This window comes from Saimiri boliviensis, chromosome 9 (assembly GCF_048565385.1).
Source record: "Saimiri boliviensis isolate mSaiBol1 chromosome 9, mSaiBol1.pri, whole genome shotgun sequence".
Lineage (NCBI taxonomy): Eukaryota > Metazoa > Chordata > Mammalia > Primates > Cebidae > Saimiri > Saimiri boliviensis.
Window position 1 is genome coordinate 119,894,004 of NC_133457.1, and position 27,982 is coordinate 119,921,985.

Genomic DNA, 27,982 nt, shown 5'->3' on the forward strand with positions numbered 1-27,982 from the left:
GATCCTCAGATTCTATTATGTAAAATGAAGGAATATAGTAAATTTTCAAATGCTTTTTATTTAGATCCAAAATTCTAAACAGTAACATTTTAAAATGAGGAAATAAATGGCGAATTCATATACTTTTATCAAGACTCAAATTCCAATTTCTAATTTCAGATTTCTAAAGCTTAATCATATGAAGTACAGGTTGCATGTTCCTTATCTGAAATGCTTGGGACCAGAAGTGTTTTGAATTTCAGATTTTTTTGGATTTTGGAATATTCATATAAACATAATGAGGTGTCTTGGGGATAGGACCCAAGTCTAAATTTATTTAAATTTTATATACACCTTATGCATACAGCCTGAAGGTGATTTTATACATTAATCAGAGTTTTGACTGTGACCCATCACATGAGATCAGGTGTGGAATTTCCCATTTGTGTGACACCATGTTAGCACTCAGAATGTTTGAAATTTTGAAGCATTTCAGATTTTATATTTTCCAGTAAGGAATTTTTAACCTGTGTTTTGGTCAGGGTTGGCTAATTGCTGTAACAACCAACCCCAAATTTCCAGCGGCTAATCCAGTGGGCAGCCTTCTTCCAAAAGTAAAGATTCAGGCCGCTGCTGCCTTGTAGCTCTTACCTCTTGTTTTGGGAACATGCTCCCGTCAGAAAGAGACGAGAACATCTCTTTTAGGAGGTTATTATGGATCAGGCCTGGAAGGGATGCACGTGGCTTGCGCTCACATTGTATCAGCCAGAACGAAGTCATATGGCCACACCTGCAAGGTAACCTGGGAAATGTAGTCTAGCTGGATGCCCAGGACGAAGAGGTGAACACTACATATTTCTACCAAACTCTACCAAAAAGAAAAGTGATGGTGCAGTTTCAGGAACTGTAGTGCATCACAAAAACGTGAATGAAGAGAGATAAAGCCACAGTGTCAAAGTCTAAAACAAGTATGTTCACTTTTTAGATAATGTCTAACATTTAGAGAAACCAGTGTCGTAAGAATGTCAGGAACCTCAGTTGTATTGAGGGTATACATTTTCTCCACTTTTCAGGCTGTCGTTACACCAACAGTTGGCTTTTCAGTTCACTGGAAGAGACTTGAGAGCTTGAAATGGCATTGGTGCCATGTTCTAAAACACAGGGTGTGCACATTGGTTTCAGTAAACAGGGTCCAAAGAGATGTAGCTGCTAGGTGTTTTTGTGTTTACTATAAACAAATCACTAGCCAAAATATTAATTGTATTCCTTACTGTGCTCTGCACTTCTTGTAATAAGAAGAAACACATTGGAGTAATTACAGGCTGCAAAATAAAAGATGGGCTTGTTATTCAAAGCATGACCTACAGACCTGCAATATTGTCATCATCTGGCAGGTTTTTTTGTTTATTTTTTAAGAAATGCCCACTCTTGGGCAGGCACAATGGCTGACACCTATGATCCCAGCTTTTTAGGAGCTGAGGCGGGAGCATCAATTGAGACCAGGGGTTAAAGACCAGCCTGGGCAACATAGGGAGACTCTGTTTCTACAACAACTTTTAAAATAGCCAGCCGTGGTGGCATACACCTGTTAGTTATGTTAGTCCTAGTTATGTGAAAGGCTAGGGCAAGAGGATGGCTTGAACCCCGGAGTTCAAGGCTGCAGTGAGCCATGATGGTGCCACTGCATTCCAGCCTGGGTGACACAGAGTGAGACCCTGTATCAGAAAAAGAAACAAAAAAAACAAGATTAAAAGAATAAGTTAACTAAAAAGAAAGAGAGACTCTCGGGCCCTACCCTAGATCAGTTGAAGTAGAATCTACATTCTAACTAGATCTTTCGATGATTTGTATACACAGTAAAATTTGAAAAGTGCTGATGTGTAGTATTGGAGTTGTGATCAGTAGCATCGGACTTGCTATCTCTGTGGTTCATTTATTTGGGCTTTGTAGATAGGTGAATGAGGTGTGTGGATGTTTTAAAGTCAGAAGTCAAAAAATACATACCTGCACTGTCCACCTGCTTTTCATGGAGTGGGTGGAGTGGAAAGAGAAAAAGTTAAGTTAGGGAAAAGGAGTGTTATCAGTAGTAGTCAGCGCAGCTAATTCTGGTTGTCAGCACAGCTAATTCTGGTTTTCAGGCTTTGGCCTTTTTGAAATTATGCTTTATGCTGTCTTTATACTCTTTGTGAATATTTAGCATCAAGGAATCACATAAGACACAGCACAGGCAGCCTTAAACTTTCACGTGTAAGAAAAATTGAATCAAAAAATTGAAGAGTAAACTTTATGTGGTAGCAAGAGAGTTCTGTTCCCAAAAAGCTAGATAAATTATTTTGAGATTCCTATTTATATACATCACCTTGGCAATATATTTGACACATTTTGCATATGATTTAGTTTTGTTCTTTTACTGTACCCATGAACACACTGAGGGTCTGATCAGGAGAGAGTGAGCCTAGGCTTCTTGTTCTGATGCTCACGGAGGCTGCTGCTTTCCCTTGGCCTCCCAGGCCTGTTGAGGCTGCCCGTCTCTCAGCCTCCCTGCCTCTTGGCCTCCCTGCCTCGGCCTCCCTGCCTCTCAGCCTCCTTTTCCATCGCTACCCCTACTGTCCACTGAAGCCCAGTCTCAGGCTGCTGCACTCCACCATGCATTTAGGGTCCTTTTATTCTGCTCTATCCTGCTGTTACTGCAATGATTTGTTCAGGACATGACTTCATTATAGTATTTAAGACTGTTGGGGGCAGGTGTTTGTTTTAATTTGTGCTGCTTTGTGTGAGGTAAGGCGGTGTAGCTGCCTGGGACTCAGCAGTGATACTGCAGAGTGTAGATGCCTGGTCCAAATCCTATCCTCATCTTCCCAGCTGTGTGATCCCAGGAACATCTCATCGTCTCCCTGTGTCTCAATTTCCTCCTCTGTTAAAAATGTCAGACATTTCTCTGAGGGCTTCTCCCCCAGGAACACCCACGCCCTCGTAACAGTGCTGGTGGGCAGATGCTCTCACAAGGCCCCCTCCACAGTATGTGACTGGGTGTACCATGGGTTGATACTGGAATGAAGTGAAGGCAGGCTTGTGCTTTAAGTAACTTGAAAGATAAAAGCTTTTTTATGGTTCCTTTAGTGGGGTTTACATTTAATTGCTATTGAGTTATAAAATGCTGGGGACATAATCGTGGCTGATGTGAGCTTTCTGAATGAACAGCCCATCAGCACGTAGCCAGCTATTGCCTTTCGGAGCGCCTTGTTTGCCTGTAAAAATGTGTAGGAAGGCGGTGGTGTGCTGTCATGGAGCTCTTGTGTTCTTTTTGAAAGTCTTAATATTATCCATATGTGCTTTTCTTGGATTAGATATCCAAGGGAAAAAAATGTTTGTTTAAACAAAGGTGTTAATTTTCTGTGGTTCCTTGATGTTTGATTTGTGAGATCTGCCTTCCAAATTCCTTTCCCCTCTGGCTAGCGATTATGTTTTCCCAGGGCGGGCGATCTCATTGACACACGGTGATTTGACTTCATTTCTATGCATGGGAAGCTTCCATTTACTGAGGTGCTTACATTTTGCATTGGAATTCCATTTCTTTAATTTCCTCTCCTCTGGTTCCAGTGTTTTCTTTTTTAAATCCCGTTTTAAAATCTCTTGTATGTTGTGCCATTTAATAGTCATGCATTTCAGAAAGACTATATATAAAGTTCTCTGCAGCAGCAGCAGCAACAACAAAAAGTCATGGACTTTGGAAGGGAGGAGACGTAGATCTGTGAATAGAGATAGTTAAGACCATTCATGTCTCAGATCTGTGCTGTTCAGCATGGTGCCAGTAGCCACATGTGCCTATTTAAAGGTAACTAAATTTTTAAAAATTAAATAAAAATTAAGTTTCACTTTTGTAGTTGCACTAGCCACATTTCCAATGCCTAGGAGCCCCTGTGGTTGTGGCAAGCATTGGACAGCCTGGCTGTGGAATGCGTCCACCCCACAGAAGGTGCTAGGAGACGATAGGTCACATCAGGACTGTAGACACTTAGGGCACCCTTTTTAACCAGGTGCGTTTTCTACTGCAGATGAGTTCCATTTCACCTAAAGAAATGTTTCACCGAAAGACAAATACTGCTCAGTATTTGTCTGGGACTGCCAGAACAGACTTACATTGTTTGCAGCCAGTGAGGACTGTTTCAGATAAGCATATTTTCATTTTCACTGGGAGCTTGTTCTTAATATCTGGGTCTTCAAAACAGGCTGTGTCATTCTTACTCAAGCTTGAGCCTGGATCCAACTGTTCGGAGAATTTGTGTTTTCAGCAGCTTTTTACTGAAGCAGTTGACCTTCTGAGTGCATTGCTGTATGTCACCAGTGGTAGCTTGAGTTTTTTTGTCTTGTGATTTCTTTCCCATAGCTATAAAAGTGGCCTGTAATCAATAGTAAAGTCTTGTCAACAGCATGTTTCTGTATTCATTTAAGGAATAATTTATATCTAGGAATGATTTTCCCACTTCTTTGGTTCAACGTTCTCTTGTTTCAAGTCAACAAGTAAGAAAGCAGACACTGCCTAGCGGTGCGGTCTCATACTGAAATGACTCTGCTGTTGGAAATGCCAGTGTGGCTCTGTAGGAACTTCTGCCTGCCTGAGCGCCTGAAGTCTGTGCCGCCGCTCTAAGCAGGTAACCGCAAGCGGGTCTGTCGAGAGTTCGAATTTGTTAGCAAACAGAGAAGGCGACTGAATGAGCCACGGCAGGTCTCCTGGTCCGTATACACAGATGTCCTCGACGTAGTGGCCTGCAGAAAGAAACAGAAACCTAGCTGCCTCTGTTTTCTCACCCATTCTGCGTGCACAGAAAGTGGCTTCGTCCATTGCCATCTGCGAGCCTCAGCTTCACCAGAGTTCACATCAAAGAGCATTCCATGATTGCTTTGACACTTTGACAGGGGCTTTTATGTTGAATTTTGAACTTACAGTGGAAAGGGATGCCTTCTTTTTTTTTTTTTTTTTTTTTTTTTAGTGATTTCTAAAATCTTTGTTAGTTAATACATTAGGTGAATACCATGAAATTTCAGCTCATCCTGGGCACAAGGGAGATGAGCTAGCACTCATCTGTCTGATAAAATCTCAATTCTGGTAGATTCTAAGTTCCATGAACTTCTAAGTTTTTCATTGGTTGTAAGGAGTTCATAAGAATGTTACGGGTTTTAATAAGTCATTGCTTCTACCTTTTTTGAGGACCCCAGGCATGCACCACCATGCCCAGCTAATATTTGTATTTTTTATAGAAACAGGATTTCACTATGTTGGCCAGGCTGGTCTCAGACTCCTAGGCTCAAGTGACCTGCCCTCCTCGGCCTCCCAAAGTGCTGGAATTACTGGTGTGAGCCACCATGCCCGGCGCTGCTTTTTATTGGTTTTTCAGAGTGAACATTTGTTAGAAACATTGAATTGGGATTGCAAGCCCGGCATGGTGGCCCACATCTGCAATTCCAGCACTTCAGGAGGCCGAAGCAAGAGGATCACTTGAGCCCAGAAGGCCGAGACCAGACTGGGCAATAGAGTGAGACCTTGTCTCTAATTTTTTTTTTTTTTTTAAGTGGGAATGAGTGTTGGAATCCAGTGGTGACTAGATTCCTTGAAGACTCAGTAATATTTTTTATATGCTTGACAACTGTGCCTGGCTCTTTCTGCTCTCTCTCTTAATTCTCACAGGAACACTCTGAAGTGGGTTCTATTGCTATTCTCAGTTTGCAGGTTAGGAAACAGATTTAGAGAAGTGAGGGCTCAGCGTGTGTATGAGAGGGAAGGAGGTCTGTTTCAGAAACCTTGCTTTTTCTCTCCAGCTCCTTGCTGCTCTCTTCCCCACACCAACCCAGTAATCCTACTTTTAAAAACTATCTTAAGGAAATACTATTTTTGAAAGGGGCAGGGGGATGTTTGCACAGAAAGTCCAGTGTTGTTTGTAAGACTATGTAAGTAGCAGCTGTTACCATGATTTAAAAAATTTTAACTGTTAAACGTATTTGTTACAATGTGCTAGAATCTCAGTAGAGTTACATTTAACTAGTTTAACATTATAAATATGGGCCAGATGCAGTGGTTCATATCTGTAATCTCAGCACTTTGGGAGGCCAAGGCAACAGGATCACATGAGCCCAGGAGTTCAGGACCAGCCTGGGCAGCATAGTGAGACCCCATCTCTACAAAAATAAAAAACTAGCCAGGCTTAACACCTTTAGCCCCAGCTACTTGTACTGAGGTGGGAAGATCACTTGAGCCCAGAAAGTGGAGGCTGCTGGGAACTGAGATGGCACCACTGCCCTCCAGCCTGGGTGACAGTGTGAGACTCCATCTCAAAAAAAAAAAGAAAAAAAAGATTACAGATATGAAGACAGTCAGTGGGAGAAACTCAGGACGTAAGAAAAGCAGCTCAGCTACACCCTTATTGTAACAATACAGCTGGGCCATTTAGACACGGATGAACTTGAACTAGAAGGGAATAAAAATCAATGTACCATTTTCAGAGCTGTGTTAATGCTATTTGGGTGACTAAAAATAAAAGAACTCTTGGTTGCTGCTTCTGATGGGATAGCCGTCCTTCTGTGTGCAGAGTCGGGCTGGGAGCTCATGCATTGTAGTGGCGGCAGGTAGCTGCCCCCAGTCTGAGGCCCAGCCCTGCCCCCACTGTGCCTGTGGGAGTGACTTCACTTCCCTGAGCCTTGGGTTCTGCATTGGTAAAGGGTGAATAATAGTTGTTTCTACCTGACAATTGTTGTGAGGATTGAGTGCAGGCCCAGAGCCAGGCCCGAAGGTTTACCACCTCCCTGCACCAGGGCTTGGCCTTCTTTGGGTGCTGATCTGAATGCTGGCCACAGATGCCACACTACTGCCTAACTGTGAGAACTGTTTTCATACTGAAGCTGGGGATGGTAAGAACTTTCTGAAGTGTCTACTTTAGGGAATGAGAGCTTTGTTAGGATTTATAATAACTAGGATTTTTTAAAACATTGTTAAAACATTCAGATTTCATTCAGAATTCTGAATCATTATTATTGATGGTATCAACCCTTCATAACTTCTTACACCATGTGCACACGTGAGGGGCTCCTGTTTCTAGGAAGAATCAAGCACCCTGCTTTTCTGAGCATACTGATAAGTCCTGAACCCCAGTGTGTAATGACAGGGAGCCCCTGCTTTCTAAAGAAAGAGCAGAGCTCTTGCTAACCTGTGGTTTACCTGTCACCTTTCTACCATGTGAATGGATCCCTAATTGAATCTTATCTACTTTTTAAAAAACCACTTCACTAGAAGGTTCCAGCCCTCTAACCTGGTACCTCTACACAGGAGCGCGGCTGTGCACGCCGGCAGCAGGACTACTTGTCTTTGAACTAGTCTGGTATTTAACTTACATTTTTTGTCTCCAACCTGTTTATTTTAGGCCAGTCCTTTAAACAGCTGAAAAACTGGGTAAACCTAGTTTAATAGCTGGTCTACTATATTCAAACCCAAGGACCTTACCCAGAAGCACCGTTAAAATCCGTTCATGTATCTTTGTTCAGTAGTTCCTGTCACTGGGTAGGAAGCGGTGTGTGGACACACGGCAGGGCCCAGCTATTGCCGCAGAGGGTATATTCACTTTGTGAAATGTTATCAACTTTTTTTGTGTGTGATTTGTGTACTTTTCTTTATGAATCTTATATAAAAAAGATTTTTAAAAATTGACTCAACCTATGCTAATTGGATCATCACTAATTCCAGATTACTTTAAACATGATCCTCAGGCTTTCCCACTGGAATTTAGGCAGCTTTCTAGTTGTAAAATTTGAAACCTTTTTTGTTGTTTTGTTTTTCTTTTTACCTTTGCATCCATCATGAACATTTCCTTCCTCGCTTTTCCATTTAATAGCTCGAACATCTCCTTCCCAGCCAGCATTTGGTGTAGCACCTGGAGCATCTAAGAGGAAAACAAAACCATACGATGTGGAATCTGCTTCCCACTTCTTTTAGTATAAGTTCTTCTGTGCTATCATTTCCATTTCCTCTAGATGAGATAGTCAATGAGAAAAGTGAAGGGGAAAGTCCAGCCTTCCTTGAAATCTTTCACTTGTTACATCTGATCAAAGGCTAGTGCTTTTGGGGGTAGTAGCATCTGCTGCACTGGCAGTAGCATCCGGGTGGACCAAGGTCAGGGATCCTCATCTTTGTACTTGGATTTCATTTTTTTCATCCCTTTCTCCATCCCTTGTTACTTGCTTGTTGTATGCAGAGTGCTCTTCGTGATTCTCTTTGGGTTCTTTGGATTGTGTTTTCTCTGTAACAGCCCTCAGAGATTATTTGAAAATAGAACTTGCAGTGGATATGAGATTATAAGAAAAATGCTAACCAATTTCTGCTGGATTCATCATATACCACTATCTAGGCTGATTAGCTTGGTTGTTCAGGCTTGAAGCTACACTCCCTATAGGAGGCAAGTTCACATTTTACAAAGAGAAAATACTGAAATCCACTTAAAGGGTGGTAACTGGGCCGGGCGCGGTGGCTCAAGCCTGTAATCCCAGCACTTTGGGAGGCCGAGGCGGGTGGATCACGAGGTCAAGAGATCGAGACCATCCTGGTCAACATGGTGAAACCCCATCTCTACTAAAAATTAGCTGGGCATGGTGGCACGTGCCTGTGATCCCAGCTACTCAGGAGGCTGAGGCAGGAGAATTGCCTGAACCCAAGAGGCGGAGGTTGCAGTGAGCCAAGATCACGCCATTGCACTCCAGCCTGGGTAACAAGAGCGAAACTCCGTCTCAAAAAAAAAAAAAAAAAAAAAAAAAAGGGTGGTAACTGATTTCCCTCTACCTTTCAGAGAACCCATCTGAAGTATCAGACTTGCCACAAAAATATTACTAGCTTTAATATTTTCCGTCTTACAGAGCCCTTAGCACAATGCCTCGCACTAGTAGGTATCCAGTAGTGTTTATCAAATAAATGAAGGACTTTCTAAAGATTTATGCTCAGGTTTCTCCAAAGTCTCTGAGGAAATGCAGAATGCAAGTACTTCTTTTTGGAGAGGGAACAAAAGCAGCCAGACGGATTTGGGAACATCTTTTAGCTAACTTCAGACCCCTAAAATCAGAGAACTTCCTGTCTCCCTAAGTGGAAGGTCCTGCAAAATGTAGAACATTTACAAAGCTAAAGAAACATAGGTAAATTGAAAAAAGAATCTTCAGTTAAGAATAAATCGTCTGCTGATAAAGATGTATCCAAGACTGAGGAAAAAGAAAAAGAATAAATCTGGACCAGGCGTGGTGGCTTACGCCTGTAATCCCAGCACTTAGGGAGGCTGAGGTGGGCGGATCACGAGGTCAAGAAATTGAGACCACCTGGCCAACATGGCGAAACCCTGTCTCTACTAAAAAGTACAAAAATTAGCTGTGTGTGGTGACACGTGCCTGTAGTCCCAGCTACTTGGGAGGCTGAGGTAGGAGAATTGTTTGAATCCAGGAAGTGGAAATTGCAGTGAGCCAGGATTGCACCACTGCATTCCTGCCTGGCGACAGAGCGAGACTCTGTCTCAAAAAAAAAAAAAAAAGAAAGAAGAAGAAAAGAATAAATCTTCTGGTTGGGCACAGTGGCTCATGCTTGTAATCCAAGCACTTTGGGAGGCTGAGGCAGGCAGATCACCTGAGGTCGGGAGTTTGAGACCACCCTGACCAACATGAAGAAACCCATCTCTACTAAAAATACAAAAATTAGTTGGGCATGGTGGTGCATGCCTGTAATCCCAGCTACTCAGGAAGCTGAAGGAGGAGAATCGCTTGAACCTGGGAAGCAGAGGTTGCAGTGGGCTGAGATCGCACCATTGCACTCCAGCCTGGGCAACAAGAGCGAAACTCCATCTCAAAAAAAAAGTAAATCTTCTCCTGCTGTTGCTGCTGACCTGAAGAGGCATCCACACCAGTTAGGTCATTCTTACCTTTTAGTCGGTTCAGGGTCACCCAGTAGTGTAGCTCTGGGCTGTGGATGTCTTTGGACCACTGAAGCATGTCTTTTGCACGGATATCAGTCAGTATGAACTCTACAAACTTTCTCGTAAGTACATAATAAGCACTTCCAAAATAAATAGTTAAGTTATGGGGTGGTTTATCTTTGAATCTGTTATTTGGAGATGCGTAGGTATTTCCTTCAGGAATGAATTTGAGATGACTTTGACTTGTCTTGGATTTAATACGTGGTGGTTGGATTACTCCAGGAGTGATGTTTTTACCATTCCATTTGCTTCTGAGGTAGTGTATGATTTCTTTGTTGGTTTTGATGGGAAAATCCTGACCACAAAGATTAATGACATAGTTCCATTGAAATTTGGAACGCACTAGATCTTTCATACAATTAATATCTGCCTGTAGTCTTGTAAAGCCAGCATAAGCCACCTTCTCTCTCTTGGAGGAAATAAAAATGTTTTCAAAACAGTTAACCAAGGTTTGCACAGCAGTCTTAAACTTCTTTGGGGCCTTTTCATCAACATGAATACAATAAACATTTTGAGGTACATAAATAGCTCTGAGAAGCTGTACAAACATGGCCAGCTCCTTATGAATCGTTATAATATATGCCAAAGAGAAATTGCCCTCTTCTGCAGACAGGGGTCTGGTTATGAAATGCAGTCCTTGAGAAGTCCTGGAACAGTTTCCTGGTGTGTGTAAATGAGCATGTATTTTGGATTTATGAGGGATTTTGCAAAATTTTGCAATTTGGAGGGCCACCCCTTTTCCTTCAAATAAAGCAGAACACAGTTCTTCTGGGTAAAAGCCACATTCTACTACTTCTGGATAGACAGGTTCCTCTTCTGGTTCTACAGGAGTTGGATTCCTTAAATAAAAAAAAAATGAAGATGCAGATAACTGCGCACACCATAAGTCCAGACTTTGTGGCTCGAAGCTGGCTCATGTCTTGAGCTCCAAGTGCATTCTTACTACCATAATTTGAGTATTTTTTCCTTTAAGCTTCCTAAAAGAAAAACAGATACAGTTTAGGATGTCATAACTCTCCCCTGCAATTTTATTGAAGTATACTAAACTACATATACACACCCATGAAACCATCACCACAATCAAGGTAACAAGCATTTCCCTCACCCCTCAGAGTATTCTTATGCTCCTTTTCATCCTCTCTTTCCATCCCCATCTGTGGCAATTGCGATATGCCATAATCTGTGTCACTATAAACTAGTCTGTCATTGTGTGTTTAACTGTTTAAGAAACTGCCAAACGGTTTTCCAGAGTGGTTGTGCCAGTAATGTATGATACTGCAATTTATTATGTATCCTCATGCATACTTGCTGTGGTCAAATTTTTTTTACCTTTTAATGTAATGTTAGTTCCCTGTGGTTTTACTTTGCATGTCCCTAATGACTAATGATGTTGAGCATATTTTCATGTTATTGCCCTTATTTAGGGAGATGAAAAATCTCAAGTACTCATTTTGGACATAGACACTGACCTGTTCTGTATTATTCAAAGTTCATTGTATGCCATTACTCTGTATATGATCCAATAAAAGACGTGACAAATTAAGAGGAATTTTATGATTATACACTTAAACCTGTTGAAGTGAGTTTCTGGGCTCATGCCTGTGATCTCAGCACTTTGGGAGGCCAAGGCAGAAAACACTGGAGCCCAGGAGTTCAAGACTAGCCTGGACAAATGGTGAGACCCCATCTCTACAAAAAATCTAAAAATTAGCCAGATGTGGTGGTTCCCTGATTATCCCATTGCACAGCAGCCTGGGTGACAGAGTGAGACTCTGTCTCCCAAAAAAAAGAGAAAAGAAAACCCTAAAGAATGACCTTTGCATATAATAATAATAAATTAATTGAAACACCTTTGGTCACTTTTTGCTACTGCTACACGTATTCATGTACCTTTGTAGACTCGACAGACAACTATATGATTATCAAATAATGTTATTTATTAAATAAAGGTATCTTGTTTTTAATCTATCACATCTTTCCTACAAACAATTCAGAAACTTATTTCTTTTCTCTTTTTCTGGGAGACAAAGTCTCACTCTGTCACCCAGGCTGGAGTGCAATGGGATAATCAGGGAACCACCACATCTCGCTAATTTTTAGTTGCATCTTGTTCCTATTTCTATTTTTAAAAAGCCTGTGTACGTTCAACTGGTGTTTGATCTTAGATTGGACACTGGTCCCTTGCCTTTCCACATGATTTTTATAAATGCTGTTTGGATAAAGCCTCAACCAGGCAGCAGTTTGAGTTATCCTTGTGCTCTTAAACTCTGAGCCACCAAAAACTATTAACATTAATTTTGGTTTTAAAGATGTTGTATTTATTTTCATTGTACAGTTTATTTCTACCCATCATGCTTCAAAAATAACAAGCAGCCACTGCCCAGGTATGTCAGGCTACAGTGTGTTCCACTGGCTCAGTAAATGTTTTTTGCCTCAAACATGAAATCTTATAACCTAATTTTAAAGACATTCTTATAAATTATGTAATATTTATTTTTATAAACATAAAACCATCATAATTTATACATTTTATATGAGAGTTCTAAAATAAATAAAACCTGATAATAGAAATTGAATAGGAATGAAAAATGTTCTTGAAATGAAAGTAGGCCAGGCGTGGTGGCTCATATTTGTAATCTCAGCACTTCGGGAGGCCAAGGCGGTTGGATCACCTGAGGTCAGGAGTTCAAGACCAGCCTGGCCAACATGGTGAAACCCCGTCTCTACTGAAAATACAAAAATTAGCCAGGTGTGGTGGCATGCGCTTGTAATCCCAGCTATTCAGAAGGCTGTGGCAGAAGAATTGCTGGAACCCAGGAGGCAGAGGCTGCAGTGAGCCAAGATCGTGCCACTGCACTGCAGTGAGCTGAGATCATGCTGTTGCAGTGGCACGGTCTCGGCTCACTGCAACCTCCACCTCTTGGATTCAGGGGATTCTTCTGCCTCAGCCTCCCGAGTAGCTGGGATTACAGGCACCTGCTGCCACACCCAGCTAAATTTTGTATTTTTAGTTGAGATAGGGTTTCACCATGCTGGCCAGGCTGGTCTTGGATCTCCTGACCTCAAGTGATCCACCCTCTGCGGCCTCCCAAAGTGCTGGGATTACAAATATGAGCCACCGCACCTGGCCTATTTTGTTGTTATTGTTAGGAGAGTTTCTCTCTTGTTGCCCAGGCTGGAGTGCAATGGCACAATCTCAGCTCACTGCAACCTCTGCCTCCTGGGTTCAAGCGATTCTCCTGCCTCAGCCTCCCAAATAGCTGGGATTACAGGCATGTATCACCACACCCAGGCTAATTTTTTATTTTTAGGAGAGACAGGGTTTCTCCATGTTCTTCAGGCTGGTCTTGAACCCCTGACCTCAGGTGATCCACCTGCCTTGGCCTCCTGAAGTGCTGGGATTACAGGCCCAAGCCACCATGCTTGGCTATTTTGTTTTTAAGCTGACTGTGAAATCATTCTGTTTCTCCTGTCACAGAAGTGAGTTAGCCCCTCATCACTGTCATATGATACCCCAAGTAAACTTAGCCTTATGCAGAGCCCAGGAGATGGGTATTTTCAGTAGTTTATAATAATTAAATGAAGACAGGCCCCAAGCATAGCCCATTGTCCTTTAGGAAAATACCCAGGCTAAGTGTTTTTCTCTCCCTTATATAGACACAGGGACATGGCCAGTTCAGTGTTGACCTGCTGCTGCCTTATTTCTACCTTGGTTCCATCAGCGCAGCTTTCACCTCGGCCCAGTTAAATCTTCCCTCTGGCTCAGGTTCACCGTGAAACCTCAGAATGGATGCCTGCTGGACTGCCCTGTTGAGTGGAAACCGGGGTCCCCAGCAGTTTAGTTTGTCATTGTTTCAATCTAAGCTTTTTTTTTGAGACAGGACCCCACTCTGTCACTCAAGCTGGAGTGCAGTAGTATGAGCATGGCTCATCGCAGCCTCAACCTCCTGGGATTTGGCGATCCTCCCACCTCAGTCTCCCCCATAGCTGGGACTAGAGGCTCCTAGCTAATTTTTTGTAGATGGGGTTTTGCCACACGAGCTTTAAAAAGAAAAACTTGTTAGTGGGTAGGCCCAGTGGCTCTTGTCTGTAATCCCAGCACTTTGGGAGGCCGAGGTGTGTGGATCACAAGGTCAGGAGTTTGAGACCAGTCTGGCCAACATAGTGAAACCCAGTCTCTACTAAAAATACAAAAAATTAGCTAGGTGTGTGGTGGCACGTGTCTGAAATCCCAGCTACTTGGGAGGCTGAGGCAGAAAAATTGCTTGAACCCAGGAGGCAGAGGTTGCAGTGAGCCGAGATCACGCCACTGCACTCCCACCCGGGCAACAGTGTGAAACTTCGTCTCAAAAAAAAAAAACCACTTAAAAATTGGCATATAAGAATTGTATGTGTTTATGGAGCATGAAGTGATGTTTCAGTGCACACAGTGTATCAAGACATGGTTTTTAAGGCAGCCAGGTCCTCTATTGTAAATGCAGGCCTTTGGAGATCTCGCTGCTATTGCTGTCACTTGAACATAACATCTAATGGGTAATATGAAAATTCCTAGAGGAAGAAACTTTTCATGGCCTGGCATTTTTTCCCTTTTAAAGTAATGGTGAACAGTATTTTCAGTTTTGCAAACATTTCCTAGCAATTATTAGTGAGTTTTTGTTGTGGCTGTTTTATTTCTAGATTGCGAAGTCCACTTTTTAATGAAAAAATAATGGAAGTTTAGTTACTAAACGTGATTTTCTATCACTAATTTCCAGTAAATGTAGGTGCTATTTTCTAAGTGTGGGGAATATGCCTCTCATAAAAAAAAAGTTGTCATACTGAGTTTTCGAACCATTTTTTTCCTCCATAGAAAGATGTTTAAGATACTTACTGTAAAGGCTCTAGAAAGAGTGGCTGTTACGCTGTGTGTTATGGAGCAAGTTCTTTGTCTGGAACAGACCTATTTTTACTAGTCCAGTGTCCTGTTTCCTTGTGTATTACACAAGGAAACTAACAGTTTCTAAAATTTGGGGGTTAGCCTGGACAGTATAGTGAGACCTCATTTCTTTTTTTTTTTTTTTTTTTTTTTTTTTTGAGACGGAGTTTCACTCTTGTTACCCAGGCTGGAGTGCAATGGCGCGATCTCGGCTCACCGCAACCTCCGCCTCCTGGGCTCAGGCAATTCTCCTGCCTCAGCCTCCTGAGTAGCTGGGATTACAGGCACGTGCCACCATGCCCAGCTAATTTTTTGCACTTTTAGTAGAGACGGGGTTTCACCATGTTGACCAGGATGGTCTCGATCTCTCGACCTTGTGATCCACCCGCCTCGGCCTCCCAAAGTGCTGGGATTACAGGCTTGAGCCACCGCGCCCGGCGAGACCTCATTTCTACCAAAAAAAAATAAAAATAAAAAATTAGCCAAGTATTAGGGGTCCCAAAATTAGCTACATCTGTGGTCCCAGCTCCTGGGAGGATCATTTGAGCCAGGGAGGTTGAGGATGAAGTGAGCCATGATCATGCCACTGCACTCCAGCCTGAGCAACAGAGTGATATCCTGTCTCCAAAATAAAATAAATTTGGGGGTTTGTGTGTGAGACCATCTCAAGACTTTTTTCATGTACTGTCTATCTTTAAATTGTCTTTCCTAGACCTTGTATATTTTAATAATCTTTTAGTCCTCCATATCTGCAGCCTTTGAAAAGTAGCATTGTTAAATATGTATATAGTGTGCAGTGAAACAAAACAGCTTCCAAGCAGTGAATAATGTTAAAATCGTACATTCGGTTGACTGAAGCCATCTAGCATCCAAGAGATAATATCTTTCAGTGGAGATGGTGATCAAACTTATGGCCAGGATGGTGGTTAACTTTTTAGTGCCAGAATCTGCACAAGAACGGGAATGCTTTCCAGTTAATAATTCTCAGAGAGGAATTATTTTACATCTTATGTTTTTGTAGAAGGTTAAAGTACTTCCAGGGGGTGGTTTCAAAACACATTGCTCTCCTAGTGAGAGCCGGTGCCTGTGGTCTTTTTCTCTTCTAAATTACCTCCTCCCAGTGTCCACTCCCAACAAGACTTCACAGCCAATAGCAAAAGTCAGCAATATGGGTTTGATACCATGTTACCTCCAGAACAGTTCGTTGAAGGATAGTCTTTGTGAATTGGTTACGATGATATTTAATTTGTGATAAAGACTTTTTAGGGAGAGTTGGCAGCATCCCATATATATCCTTTTTGCTGAATTTTTTATATTTATATATTTTAAAGGTAATTCCTATGAGTAAATAGAGGATGGGTGCCTCTAAAAGTGAACTCAAACTATTTTGCCACATATTGTAGAATATTGCTGTTTTAGAGCATTAACATTAGTTTAACCAGCATAAACAGCTGACTTAGCACCCAAATAAAGTTTTTGAGCGCTTCACTCCTTGCGGGGGGGCTCATTATTGCATTGACCTTATTAGGAACCTCATATTTAGCTTCAGGGAATGGGCTTTGAATCAGGGCTCTCACGTTAAGCTCACAGTCCTAGCACTTAAGGAGTCTGTGGGGCAAGTAATGGAAGTTCCCCGAGTGTCCATTTTCTTGACTGCGGACGCGGTGTATGGTAGTGCCTGCCTCAAGGACACTGGGAGGAGGTGAGGAGTGAAGGATGTGAGTTTCACGCTGAGCCTGGCCCCTGGAGGTGCTCCGTGCTCACGGGCATGCAGCCCTCGGAGTAATGCAGCCTGAAACCGTAACTGCAGGTGCTCCCTCCACTCGTCCTCTAGTCCCTGTGGCCACACAACGAAAATGTGGTGTCCTTTTCTGAGCTTAGAATGCTGTCCAGAGCAGCCTCAGTGTTAGCACAGTGTATTCTTGAGTTATTTGCATTATAAGTTGGACTGATTTTGAATTCAAAGCTATCTAACTGTCTGGTAAAATGGATGTCTTTCACAAAATGCTTATTGCTAAAACATATAAATTATTTTAGCTGTTTTGATGGAAATAAGAAAACTTTATTTTAGGATATCCTCTCAAAACAACCACAAGAAGTAAAACATTTTATTTCACAAAATGAGAGCTGAGGATTTGGACGTGGCCTTGAATTTGCCTCATGTGAGGAGTTAACCAGTGGTGGCATTTTATATTTAAAAATCGAGTTGATGCCACACTGGGAAGATACTCTACTTTCATTTTCTTTGGCTTAAACAAAAAGTAGGGACTTTTTGAGAGAAAAAGATACCTGCAACACCTATATTTCAAATATTACTCATATTCTAATACTTTAAAACCATAGAGATGGCAAAGAAAAACATAGTCTACTTCAAAAAGTATACCTGTGGCCAGGCATGGTGATTCATGCCTGTAATACTAACACTTTGAGAGACCAAGGTGGATACTTGAAGTCAGGAGTTTGAGACCAGCTGGTAAAACACCGTCTCTACCAAAAATCCAAAAATTAGCCGGGTGTGGTGACATGTGCCTGTAATCCCAGCTATTCCGGAGGCTGAGGCAGGAGAATTGCTTGAACCCAGGAGGTGGAGGTTGCAGTGAGCTGAGATTGCCTCATTACACTCCAGCCTGGGTGACAGAGTGAGACCCTGCTCCCCACTCCCCCCTCGCCCCCCACACAGTGTACCTGCTTAACCTTTGCCATTGGTGGGCCCTGCATAATTACTGAAGCGCTTACCAGGAGAAGCCCCTTGGTTCCTGGAGTGGGGGTCCTGGCGCATCGGGGCCCAGCCCGATCTTTCTCTCCCATCGGTTCCTCCTGGCAGCGGCACCTGCTTCAATCCTTTGAGCAGAGTTGCTTGGCAGGTTTTGCTGCCGTATATCCCTGGAGAGTTTTATTCCTGTTGGTTCTGACGTGCAGACTGAAAAGTCGTTGCTGCTTTTGCTTCTCTGAGTATTTCCTTGGGACCGGATCCCTCGTGAAAACCCACATGAGACAACAGAAGATGGCTGGCCCAGAGGAAGGGTGCACAGTCAGAAAACTGCAGGATGAAGTTGCGGCATTCATGGGTCAGATTCTTGAAATGATTTTAAAAACAGGAGGCATGTTTAGTTATCAGGCCCTCTTTCATTAAGGGGTTGAATAAAAATCACTTAAAAATCCTGTTTCTCCATAAATAGCATTCAGAAAAATCCAGACATTTCACAAGGCAGGGGCTCAGCCTGCTGTATGCTCTGTAGCGCTCCCACGGGTAAGTCTGCGCCATAGCACGTGGTGAAGGTGGACTGGACGGCAGATCTGTTCATTTCACTTCTTGTCTTGCATCCTACCTCTGGAAGGAGGAAGCCGTTCTAAGCCAAACAGCAGTGGAAGAAGCAACAGAGGAAACGCTGGGGAGTCTTGCCCACATAAAACATTACACTTCCATAGCGCTGAGGGAAATGTCAACACAAGAACCAAACATACTGGAGGAGCTGTCGCACCCATTTTTATTGACAATAAATGGACAGAGGGTCAAGAGGCTTTATATATAAACCTTGTATACAGATTGACTACAGTAAAACATTTAAAAAATGAAATCCCTAATAAAAGGACATATGGTATAATTTATGAAACAGGTATTGTGAATGCAGTGGGGTTTATGTTTCTTTTTCTTTTTTTTTTTTTTTTTTGAGACAGAGTTTCGCTCTTGTTACCCAGGCTGGAGTGCAATGGCGCGATCTCGGCTCACCGCAACCTGCGCCTCCTGGGTTCAAGCAATTCTCCTGCCTCAGCCTACTGAGTAGCTGGGATTACAGGCAAGCGCCACCATGCCCAGCTACTTTTTTGTATTTTTAGTAGAGACGGGGTTTCACCATGTTAACCAGGATGGTCTCGATCTCTCGACCTCGTGATCCACCCTCCTCGGCCTCCCAAAGTGCTGGAATTACAGGCTTGAGCCACTGCGCCCGGCCCTGGGTTTATGTTTCTTAATCCAAGCCAAAAAGGAGCTGTCTCCCTTGCCATTCAGATTAGCATAAGTTGCTTTTTCTTTAAAACATATGGTGTGATGGGCACGCTCATGTATAGGGATGTATGTTTCATGCGAGCTTTTGGGAGACTGCATGGCTTTAAAATCTCCTCTTTTTCCTACTTTGAAATCTTTCCTCAGGCTCTGTTCAGCAGTTATTCACTGCATCTATTGTGGGCAGAACCCTAGGCTCCCACCATGGAACATGAAGACAAAATGCCTCCTGCTTGGGGCTGACAGTGTAGCGGAGGGAACACACTGTTGTAAAAGTCAGTACAAACATGCAGACGTATACTCATTTACTCTGAGCCATGGGAACAAAAACAGGATTCCGTGATAGAGAAAGGAGCATGTGTCAGAAGTGGAATTCCTAGATTAGAGATGCCTGCAGTCAGCTGTTCACTGCTAATATTACTGGTAAGGACAAAGATTGGGAAGCCACTACTCCATTTGTTAGAGTGATATAAATATCTGGATACATTCGCATATTGCTCCTAATTTGACCACTATTCCCTCTTGGCACTTTCCCTACTGGCCTTTTTAAAAAGCATCCAGAGGACTTATCAATATAAATATACAATTACTAGTTTGCTTTTTCCTTTAACCTATGATAAGCATTTTCTGCGTTGCCCCAGACTCTGAAGTAACCATATAATCTCCCTTTCTGGGAATGTATTATGATTTTTTTTTTTTTTGAGGCGGAGTTTCGCTCTTGTTACCCAGGCTGGAGTGCAATGGCGCGATCTCGGCTCACCGCAACCTCCGCCTCCTGGGTTCAGGCAATTCTCCTGCCTCAGCCTCCTGAGTAGCTGGGATTACAGGCACGCGCCACCATGCCCAGCTAATTTTTTGTATTTTTAGTAGAGACGGGGTTTCACCATGTTGACCAGGATGGTCTCGATCTCTCGACCTCGTGATCCACCTGCCTCGGCCTCCCAAAGTGCTGGGATTACAGGCTTGAGCCACCGCGCCCGGCCGTATTATGATTTTTTTAACCATTTTCCCCATTTTTTGGACATCAGAGTTACAAGTGATAAAGGGAATGAAGATAAAATTTAAAATGGATATATAATTTCTACTATACAGTAACAATACTCAAGATAAACATACTAGCAGGAAGATAACGGTGTTTTTTTCTATTTGTATAATACATATTATTTACCAAGGAGGTGGGGAGCAGGTCCCCATGGGCCAGCTGTGCTGTGCCTTTGCAGCAGCCCCACTCCCCATCTCCGCAGTAGCCCCTGTGCTTATTTTCCCTCATCCTTCAGGGATGAACCACTGCACTCCGATTTCTAGGGTCAAACATGTACCCAGAACGCGTGATGCGGCCCCTCCCTAGTGGTTGAGAGGACTGTGCCCAGTCTCCAGGGGCATTCCTACTAAGTTTCAAGCCATTGATGCTCTTGAAGGTGTGGGTTTGGTGCTAATGGATCTTTGATTTTTTTTTTTTTTTTTTTTTTTTTTTTGAGACGGAGTTTTGCTCTTGTTACCCAGGCTGGAGTGCAATGGCGCGATCTCGGCTCACTGCAACCTCCGCCTCCTGGGCTCAGGCAACTCTCCTGCCTCGGCCTCCTGAGTAGCTGGGATTACAGGCACGCGCCACCACGCCCAGCTAGTTTTTTGTATTTTTAGTAGAGACGGGGTTTCACCATGTTGACCAGGATGGTCTCGATCTCTCGACCTCGTGATCCACCCGCCTCGGCCTCCCAAAGTGCTGGGATTACAGGCTTGAGCCACCGCGCCCGGCCCGGATCTTTGAATTTTTATGAGAAAGAGCAAGATTGCTCCATTTCTAATGTGAGGGGTTCCTCACTTCTTATTGTCAGTGCCAGTTCATCTTTAAAAGTACAATAAGTCTGGGCACAACACAACACAGCTATATGCAGAATAAGGTCCATGGCCTCTGATCAGATCTAGAGAAAGGAGACCGCTGACCTTGACACTGTCGTAAGGAGGAGCAGCAAGGGGTGACAGAAAGCAGCAGCAGCAGAAACCTGGGAGGAGAGAAAGAGAAAGGAGGGGCAGCACCAACAGAGAAGCAGACGCTGGTTCCTCCTCCCCACCCCTGGGCCGTGGACGCCGGAGCCGCAGCTCCCACTGGGCATTAACTGCCGCCTGGTTCTGCTCCTGCAGATTCTTTTTCATTCCTTCTCCGAGGAAGAGACCATCTTCCAGAGCCAAGGGAAAGCTCCACTCAGACCTCCGATAGCGTGAGACTTCCCAGGGACCTCCTGTAGCGGAGCAGGCTGTTCTTCCTCCTGTAGCCCAGCTCTCTGCAGTGACGGCTAAAAACAAGTTCCTTTCTTCAAGGGTTGTCCCAGTTAAATGCTAGATTGGGCGCCTGCTTCAGTCATTGATAGAACTTCTCTATGGCACCACCCTCAAGGATTTGTTGGTCCAAAATTTATCTTCGGTCATGAAAACTCACCCTAGAAAGAAAGCTGATCTTAACCTGAAAATCACTTTCAGAAACAAGAAGCACATTAAATAACCAAGTGAAGGCAGGGGCTGTCGGGGGTCAGCAAATGCTTGTTGGTATCTTCTGTGAATTTGGGAGATGCTGGAAAATCTTTGGCAACTTTAGGGAAAAAAGTACTTTTATGGCTTTTCTTGTGCTGATAATGCTTTCTACAAAAGAGATTCCAGGCATAGCATGTCTCTTACTGTTCTGGGCACAGTAGGTCTGTAAAAATTACTGATCCAGTTATTTAAAGAATTTTGTTATTTGGTTGCCTACCTTGATGTTTTTCAGAGGCAGCATCTTATGGAGTAACTAAATATTGTAGTTAGTAACAGACCTTATTTGGCATACCTTTAAATATCTATGACTAAACATTTAATAGAGTTTTTCATAGATACCAGAAAAAAAATTTTGGCTGATCCATTCAGTATGTGGCTCTTACAAGTCACAGTTCCTACTCTAATCAAGGTAGTGGGGTGCTGACATGAGGACAGGTGTGTAGATCAATGGAATAAAATGGGGAGTCCAGTAATAAACTCTCGAATGTATGGTCATTGATTTTTGACAAAAGGGCTGAGACAATTCCATGGGGAAAGAATAGTTTTTTTCCACAGACAGTGCTGGGGTAACTGGATAGCCCCATGCAGAAGAATGAATTTGGACCCTTACCTTACATTGAATGTAAAAATGAACTGAAAGTGATCACAGACCTAAATCTGTGACTTAAATCTGTAAGTTCTGGTTACAAACCACTTAGGAGAAACACAGGAGTAAATCACGATCTTAGGTCAGGTGATGACTTATTAAATATGACACCAAAAATGTAGTGGTAGGAGAAAATTGGTAAGTCCAATTTCATCAGAATAAAACACTTTTATAATTACCCAGTGTAAGACATTTTGTTGTAACAGTCTTGGACTAAGACAGAACTTATATCCAGAATATGCTGTGTAAAGACCTCTTAGAATGCAAGATTGAAGAGACAATACAAATAGACATGGACAACTAGAAATGGAAAAAGGATTTAAGCAGACATTTCTCCAGAGAAGGTATGCAGATGGCCAGTTAAGAGGTGAAAAGATGCTCCACATCATTGGTCATTTGGGAAACGCAAATTAAAACTACAATGAGACAGCACTTCACACACATTAGGACGGTTACGACTAAAAAGAACAACAGGCAGGGCATGGTGGCGCACACCTATAATCCCAGCACTTTGGGAGGCAGGTGGATCACTTGAGGTCAGGAGTTTGAGACCAGCCTGGCCAACATGGTGAAACCCTGTTTCTACTAACAATACAAAAATTAGCAGGGCTTGGTGGCAGGCGCCTGTAATCCCAGCTACTAGGGAGGCTGAGGCAGGAGAATCACTTGAACCTGGGAGATGGAGGTTGCAGTGAGCCAAGATTGAGCCACTGTAATCCAGCCTGGGCAACAGAGTGAAACTCTGCCCCCACCCCCCCCAAAAGAAAAGAAAAGAAAGAAAAATGATGACAGGTGTTGGGAAGGGTGTAAGAGAATCCTCAAGCACTGCTGGTGGTAATGTAAAATGGTGCAGTCATTTTGGAAATGCATCATTTGAGGAAAGGCATTTCCTCCGAAGGTTAAATGTAAAGTTAACTTATGGCCAATCATTTCAATCCTAGGTATCTACCCAGGATTGGAATGACTGGCCGTAAATGAAAACATCTGTCCACAAAAGACTTCCATGTGAATTTCTTAGCCAGAAAGTGGAAACAACTCAGGTATTGTTGTACTGGACCCAGCATAGAAAGTCAACACCAGGACAAAAGTATGCCAAATTACAGGGTTTATTTGCCGGTGGCCACGGAGGAGTTGCATCTCTCCAACCTGTGTCGTCGAAAGGAGGGTGACAGGACCTTTTCATGCCCACCTTTGTGGGTGAGAGAGTAGGGCGGGGGTGGAGGAGAAGGGATTCAGACAATCCGAGGCCCAGGGGATTCCATAAATGACTTCCCAGGCAGGGAGGAGGGTGCGGGTCTCCGGACATTCTGAGGGCTAGAGGACTTGTTGTCACTTCGATTGTTACCTAAGTGGCTTACAGAAGTCAAGATAAGCGTTAGTTTGCACATTGTCTGAGTTAAAGTAGAAATAACAGACCTTAGTCACTTAGTACAAGCTGCATGAGCCAGGATGGAATTAGATGGGATGCTTATTACCGGTAAGCAAAGACTAGCAACTCTGGCAGTTGCTGTTAAGCGGCTTTACCTTCTTGCATTTTGCAAAGTAAACTAGCAACTGTATTTACAGAGGCCAAGGCCCGCAGTTACTGTGAGGAGAATGGGACAGCCTTTACAACTTATTTTAAAAACAGCTTTTTCTTTTATAAAATGGCATTGCTCAGGTTCTAACTTTAAGCTAGCTGTGCTACAGTATCTGTCAGCAGATTCATAGATGAAACTTTATTTGGCAATAAAAAGAAATGTAGTTCTGATCCATACTATAACGTGGATAAATCTTGAAAACATATGCTAAAATCTATGTCGCAAAAAAACCCACATAAATTATATGATTTAATTTATAGCAATGTCCAGAAGAGGCAAATATGTAGGATGGAAAGATGAGCAGTTGTCTAAGACTGAGGAAAAGGGGAATGGAGTGAGTGCTAATGGATATGGGATTTCTTTTGGAAGTGATAAAAATTAACCTAGAGTTAGATTACGGTGATGGTTGCGCAACTCTAAATATACTAAAAGCCACTGAATTGTACATGTCATAACGTTATGTAAATTAGATTTCAGAAAGCCTGTTTGTTAAAAAGGCCAGTTAGGTAGCAAATGCACAAGGTGCTGAAGCTGTTCTTTTAGAGCCGACTCAGCATTCTGTGTCCTGAGCATTATACTGTGAGCTAAGAGACAATACATGATTTCTGCTTCCCCCACCCCTAAAAAAAGGTTTGGGAGATCAGAAGATACAAAACAGAAACCCAGAATGCTCTTCTAAGAGTTAGCTACAGAGTAAATAAAAGTTTGAAGAGACTTCCTCAGGCAGGGGAGAACAGAAGTTTCATAGACAGGATGATAGTAGGAAGCTCACTGCTCCTCCATTTTTTATTTTTAAGAACTCCCTACCCAACTCACAGAGGGCAGAGACTGTCTTAAATAACACAGAGCCTTAAGCAGTGGTTTGCAGTTTTCCTTGAAGAGGTCCTTCCCATCCCTTGTTAGTTGATGTCCTAGGTATTTTAATCTCTTTGTAGCAATTGTGAATGGGAGTTCATTCATGACTTGGCTCTCTGTTAAATTAGTTCAACTATTGTGGAAGACAGTGTGGTGATTCCTCAAGGATCTAGAAACAGAAATACCATTTGACCCAGCAATCCTATTACTGGGTATATACCCAGAGGATTATAAATTGTTCTGTTATAAAGATACATGCACATGTAGGTTCATTGTGGCACTGTTCACAATAGCAAAGATTTCGAACCAATCCAAATGCCCGTCAATGATAGACTGGATAAAGAAAATGTGCCACATACACACGATGGAATACTATGCATCCATAAAAAAGGACGAGTTCATGTCCTTTGCACAGACATGGATGAAGCTGGAAACCATCATTCTCAGCAAACTGACACAAGAACAGGAAACCAAACACCGCATGTTCTCACTCATAAGTGGGTGTTGAACAATGAGAACACATGGACACAGGGAGGGGAAGGAACATCACACACTGGGGTATGTTGGGGGGTGGGGGGACTAGGGGAGGGAGAACATTAGGAGAAATAGCTAATGTAGATGACGGGGGGATGGATGCCGCAAACCACCATGGCACGTGTGTACCTATCGTGCACGATCTGTACTTGTACCCCAGAACTTACAGTATAAATAAAAAAGAAAAACCACACAGAGCCTACAAGCTGCAGGGTGAAATCAGTGAAATCTTTAAACTGAGGCTGGGCGCAGTGGCTCACACCTGTAATCCCAGCACTTTGGGAAGCTGAGACCAGCCTGGACAACATGGCAAAACCCTGTCTCTACAAAAAAATACAAAAATTAGCCAGGCATGGTGGTACACATCTATAGCCCCATATACTCAGGAGGATGAGGTAGGATTGCTTGAGCCTGGGAAGTTGAGGTTGCGGAGACCCGTGATGGTGCCACTGCACTACAGTCTGAGTGTTTGACTGAGACCCTGTTGCAAAAAAAAAAAAAAAAAAAAAAGTTATGTGAGTATGTTCTGTAAACAAATCCTTCGTTGTATGTGCTACTAATATGCTCTTGGCCTTTTGCTTTTGTTTTTGTTGTTTATTGTGACATTGTCATGTAAAAGTTTTTAATTTTTCATAGTAAAACTTGTTAACCTTACTAGCTTTAGATCAGAGGGACAGTGCATGGCCTCTTAGGAACTGGGCCGCACAGCAGGAGGTGAGCCGCGGGCTAGAGAACAGTATTGCCTGAGTTCCGTCAGCGGCGGCATTAGACTCCCAGGAGCACAAAGCCTGTTGAGAACTCTGCATGTGAAAGATCTAGGTTGCATGCTGCTTATGAAAATCTCATGCCTGATGATCTGAGGTGGAACAGTTTCATCCCGAAACCTTCTTCTGACTACCCGCCAGGAGACTGGCCCCTGGTGCGAAAAAGGTTGGGGACTGCTATTTTAGATGACTTTCCTTACCCTAGATATAAAACACATTTTCCTAGAAATTCTTATTCTTCCTTTCTTACATTTAGGTGTTTATGACCCTAGTCCAGGGCTTCTCAGCCTCAGCACAGGGGCATCTTGGTGGGTAACTCTGTGAGGGGTGCCGTCCTGTGCATTGTATGGTGCTTAGCTGCATCCCTGGCCTCTACCCACAAGATGCCAATAGCACCTGCACCCCAGATGTGGCAGCTAAAAATGTCTCCAGACACTGCCAAATGTCCGCCGGGAGCAGGATCAGCCACTGCACTTGGGTTAGATCTTTCTTTGTTTGAGACAGAATCTCCCTCTGTCACCCAGGCTGGGGTGCAGTGAGTCTCGCCCTTTCGCCCAGCCTGGGGTGCAGTGAGTCTCGCCCTTTCGCCCAGCCTGGGGTGCAGTGAGTCTCCCTCTGTTGCCCAGGCTGGAGTGCAGTGGTATGATCTTGGCTAACCACAACCTGTGTCTCCCAGGTTCAAGTGATTCTTTCGCCTCAGCCTTCCGAGTAGCTGGGATTACAGGCATGTGCCAGCATAGCCAACTAACTTTTTTGTATTTTTAGTAAAGACGGTTTCATCATGTTGGTCAGGCTAGTCTCAAACTCCTGACCTCAAATGATCCACCCACCTTGGCCTCCCAGAGTGCTGGGATTACAGGTACTAATCATGACCTCAAGTCTCATCTTCATCATTTTGTCTATGCTTTCTTCCCTGCTGTGGCCCGGCAGCTACCCAGTCTTTGGCACAGCAGAGGTACCCAGGGCTGGGGACAGGAAAAAGAGAGAAAAATGAGAACCAGAAGTGGAGGCCCCCAATCCTACATTTTGAATTGAGTGGCTTGCTCACTGACAGTTCTGAGTGTGGGCACACCTTTGGGCAGGCGTCCCCAAACTTTTTACACAGGGGGCCAGTTCACTGTCCCTCAGACCGTTGGAGGGCCGCCACATACTGTGCTCCTCTCACTGACCACCAGTGAAAGAGGTGCCCCTTCCTGAAGTGCGGCGGGGGGCCGGATAAATGGCCTCAGGGGGCTGCATGTGGCCCGCGAGCCGAGTCGTAGTTTGGGGACGCCTGCCTTTGGGTATGCGCAGTATGTCTGAGTGGTCTAGACCCTGCTCACAGTCTTGTTCTGCCAGGGTGTGTTGGGGGTCCCCAAGACTGCTGTCATGCTTGGGGATTTTCTAGAAAGACTCGACACTTAGCATATAGTTGTACTCGGCTCTAAGATTCACAGCAGCAGTGTAGTGTGGATACGGAGCTGGGTGGTAAGGGAAAAGGTGCAGGTAGTAGAGTCTGGAAGAATCCACATGGGGCTTCCTTATGCACACTCCCTCCCTCAAGGAGTTGCATGTAGTGAACACTTCCCCCCGCAACACAACTGCAACACTTGTGAGACATTTTTGCCTGGGGAAGCAAGTTAGAGACTTGGTACCCAAAGTTTTGGCTGAGGGCTGGCATTATACCCTCGACCTAGCATGTTCCAGAATTCCACACTCCCCTAAGGAAGGTAGGTGTTAGCATAGACCACATTGTTCATACAGATGGTCTGGGCACGGAGAGCCAAGCTACTCTTAGCAGTTAGAAAATGTCGGGAACCCTCCCAAAATCCAAGCCCCCAGGCACCTGCCTTGCAAGTGATAGCACTCTTAAGCTGCTATGCTGACACTTCTCTGTGCCTGGGAACTTCCCAAACCAAGACTTTGAACTGAAAACCAGTAATGGGAATTTACTTGGAGCCTGGGGGCCACTGCTTAAGGCTGAGAGTGGGGGACCAAAGCATGGGCTCCCCACTGAGTGGTGATGGACCCTGCCCTCTCGTTTGCCCTCCCCAGTGTGGGACTGCCTTTCAGGAGGATGATGTGATCGTGCTCAATGGCACCAAGGAGGATGTGGACGTGCTGAAGACCAGGATGGAGGAGAGAAGGCTGAGAGCGAAGCTGGAAAAGGTAATGGGAGTCTTCAGCCCCCACCTCTACTCCAGAG

General features: G+C 43.6%; 2 protein-coding genes across 3 annotated transcripts in view; one reads left to right on the top strand and one right to left on the bottom strand.

Annotated features, from left to right (window-relative positions):
• The window catches only part of RTF2 (replication termination factor 2), a 55,012-nt gene that overhangs the window by 21,381 nt on the left and 5,649 nt on the right, over positions 1–27,982 (top strand). For both annotated transcript variants that reach the window (XM_003932608.4, XM_074406691.1), the window contains exon 6: positions 27,832–27,945. In XM_003932608.4, coding sequence (XP_003932657.1) covers positions 27,832–27,945 — 114 coding nt within the window. The remainder of the gene's footprint in view (positions 1–27,831; positions 27,946–27,982) is intronic.
• LOC101031902 (beta-1,3-galactosyl-O-glycosyl-glycoprotein beta-1,6-N-acetylglucosaminyltransferase 7) lies at positions 39–27,835 on the bottom strand. Its single transcript, XM_003932610.4, is given in 5 exon segments — positions 39–4,746; positions 7,812–7,907; positions 9,918–10,824; positions 10,826–10,948; positions 17,623–27,835. Coding segments are annotated over 4 exon segments (1,293 nt in total). The 5' UTR covers positions 10,889–10,948; positions 17,623–27,835; the 3' UTR covers positions 39–4,519.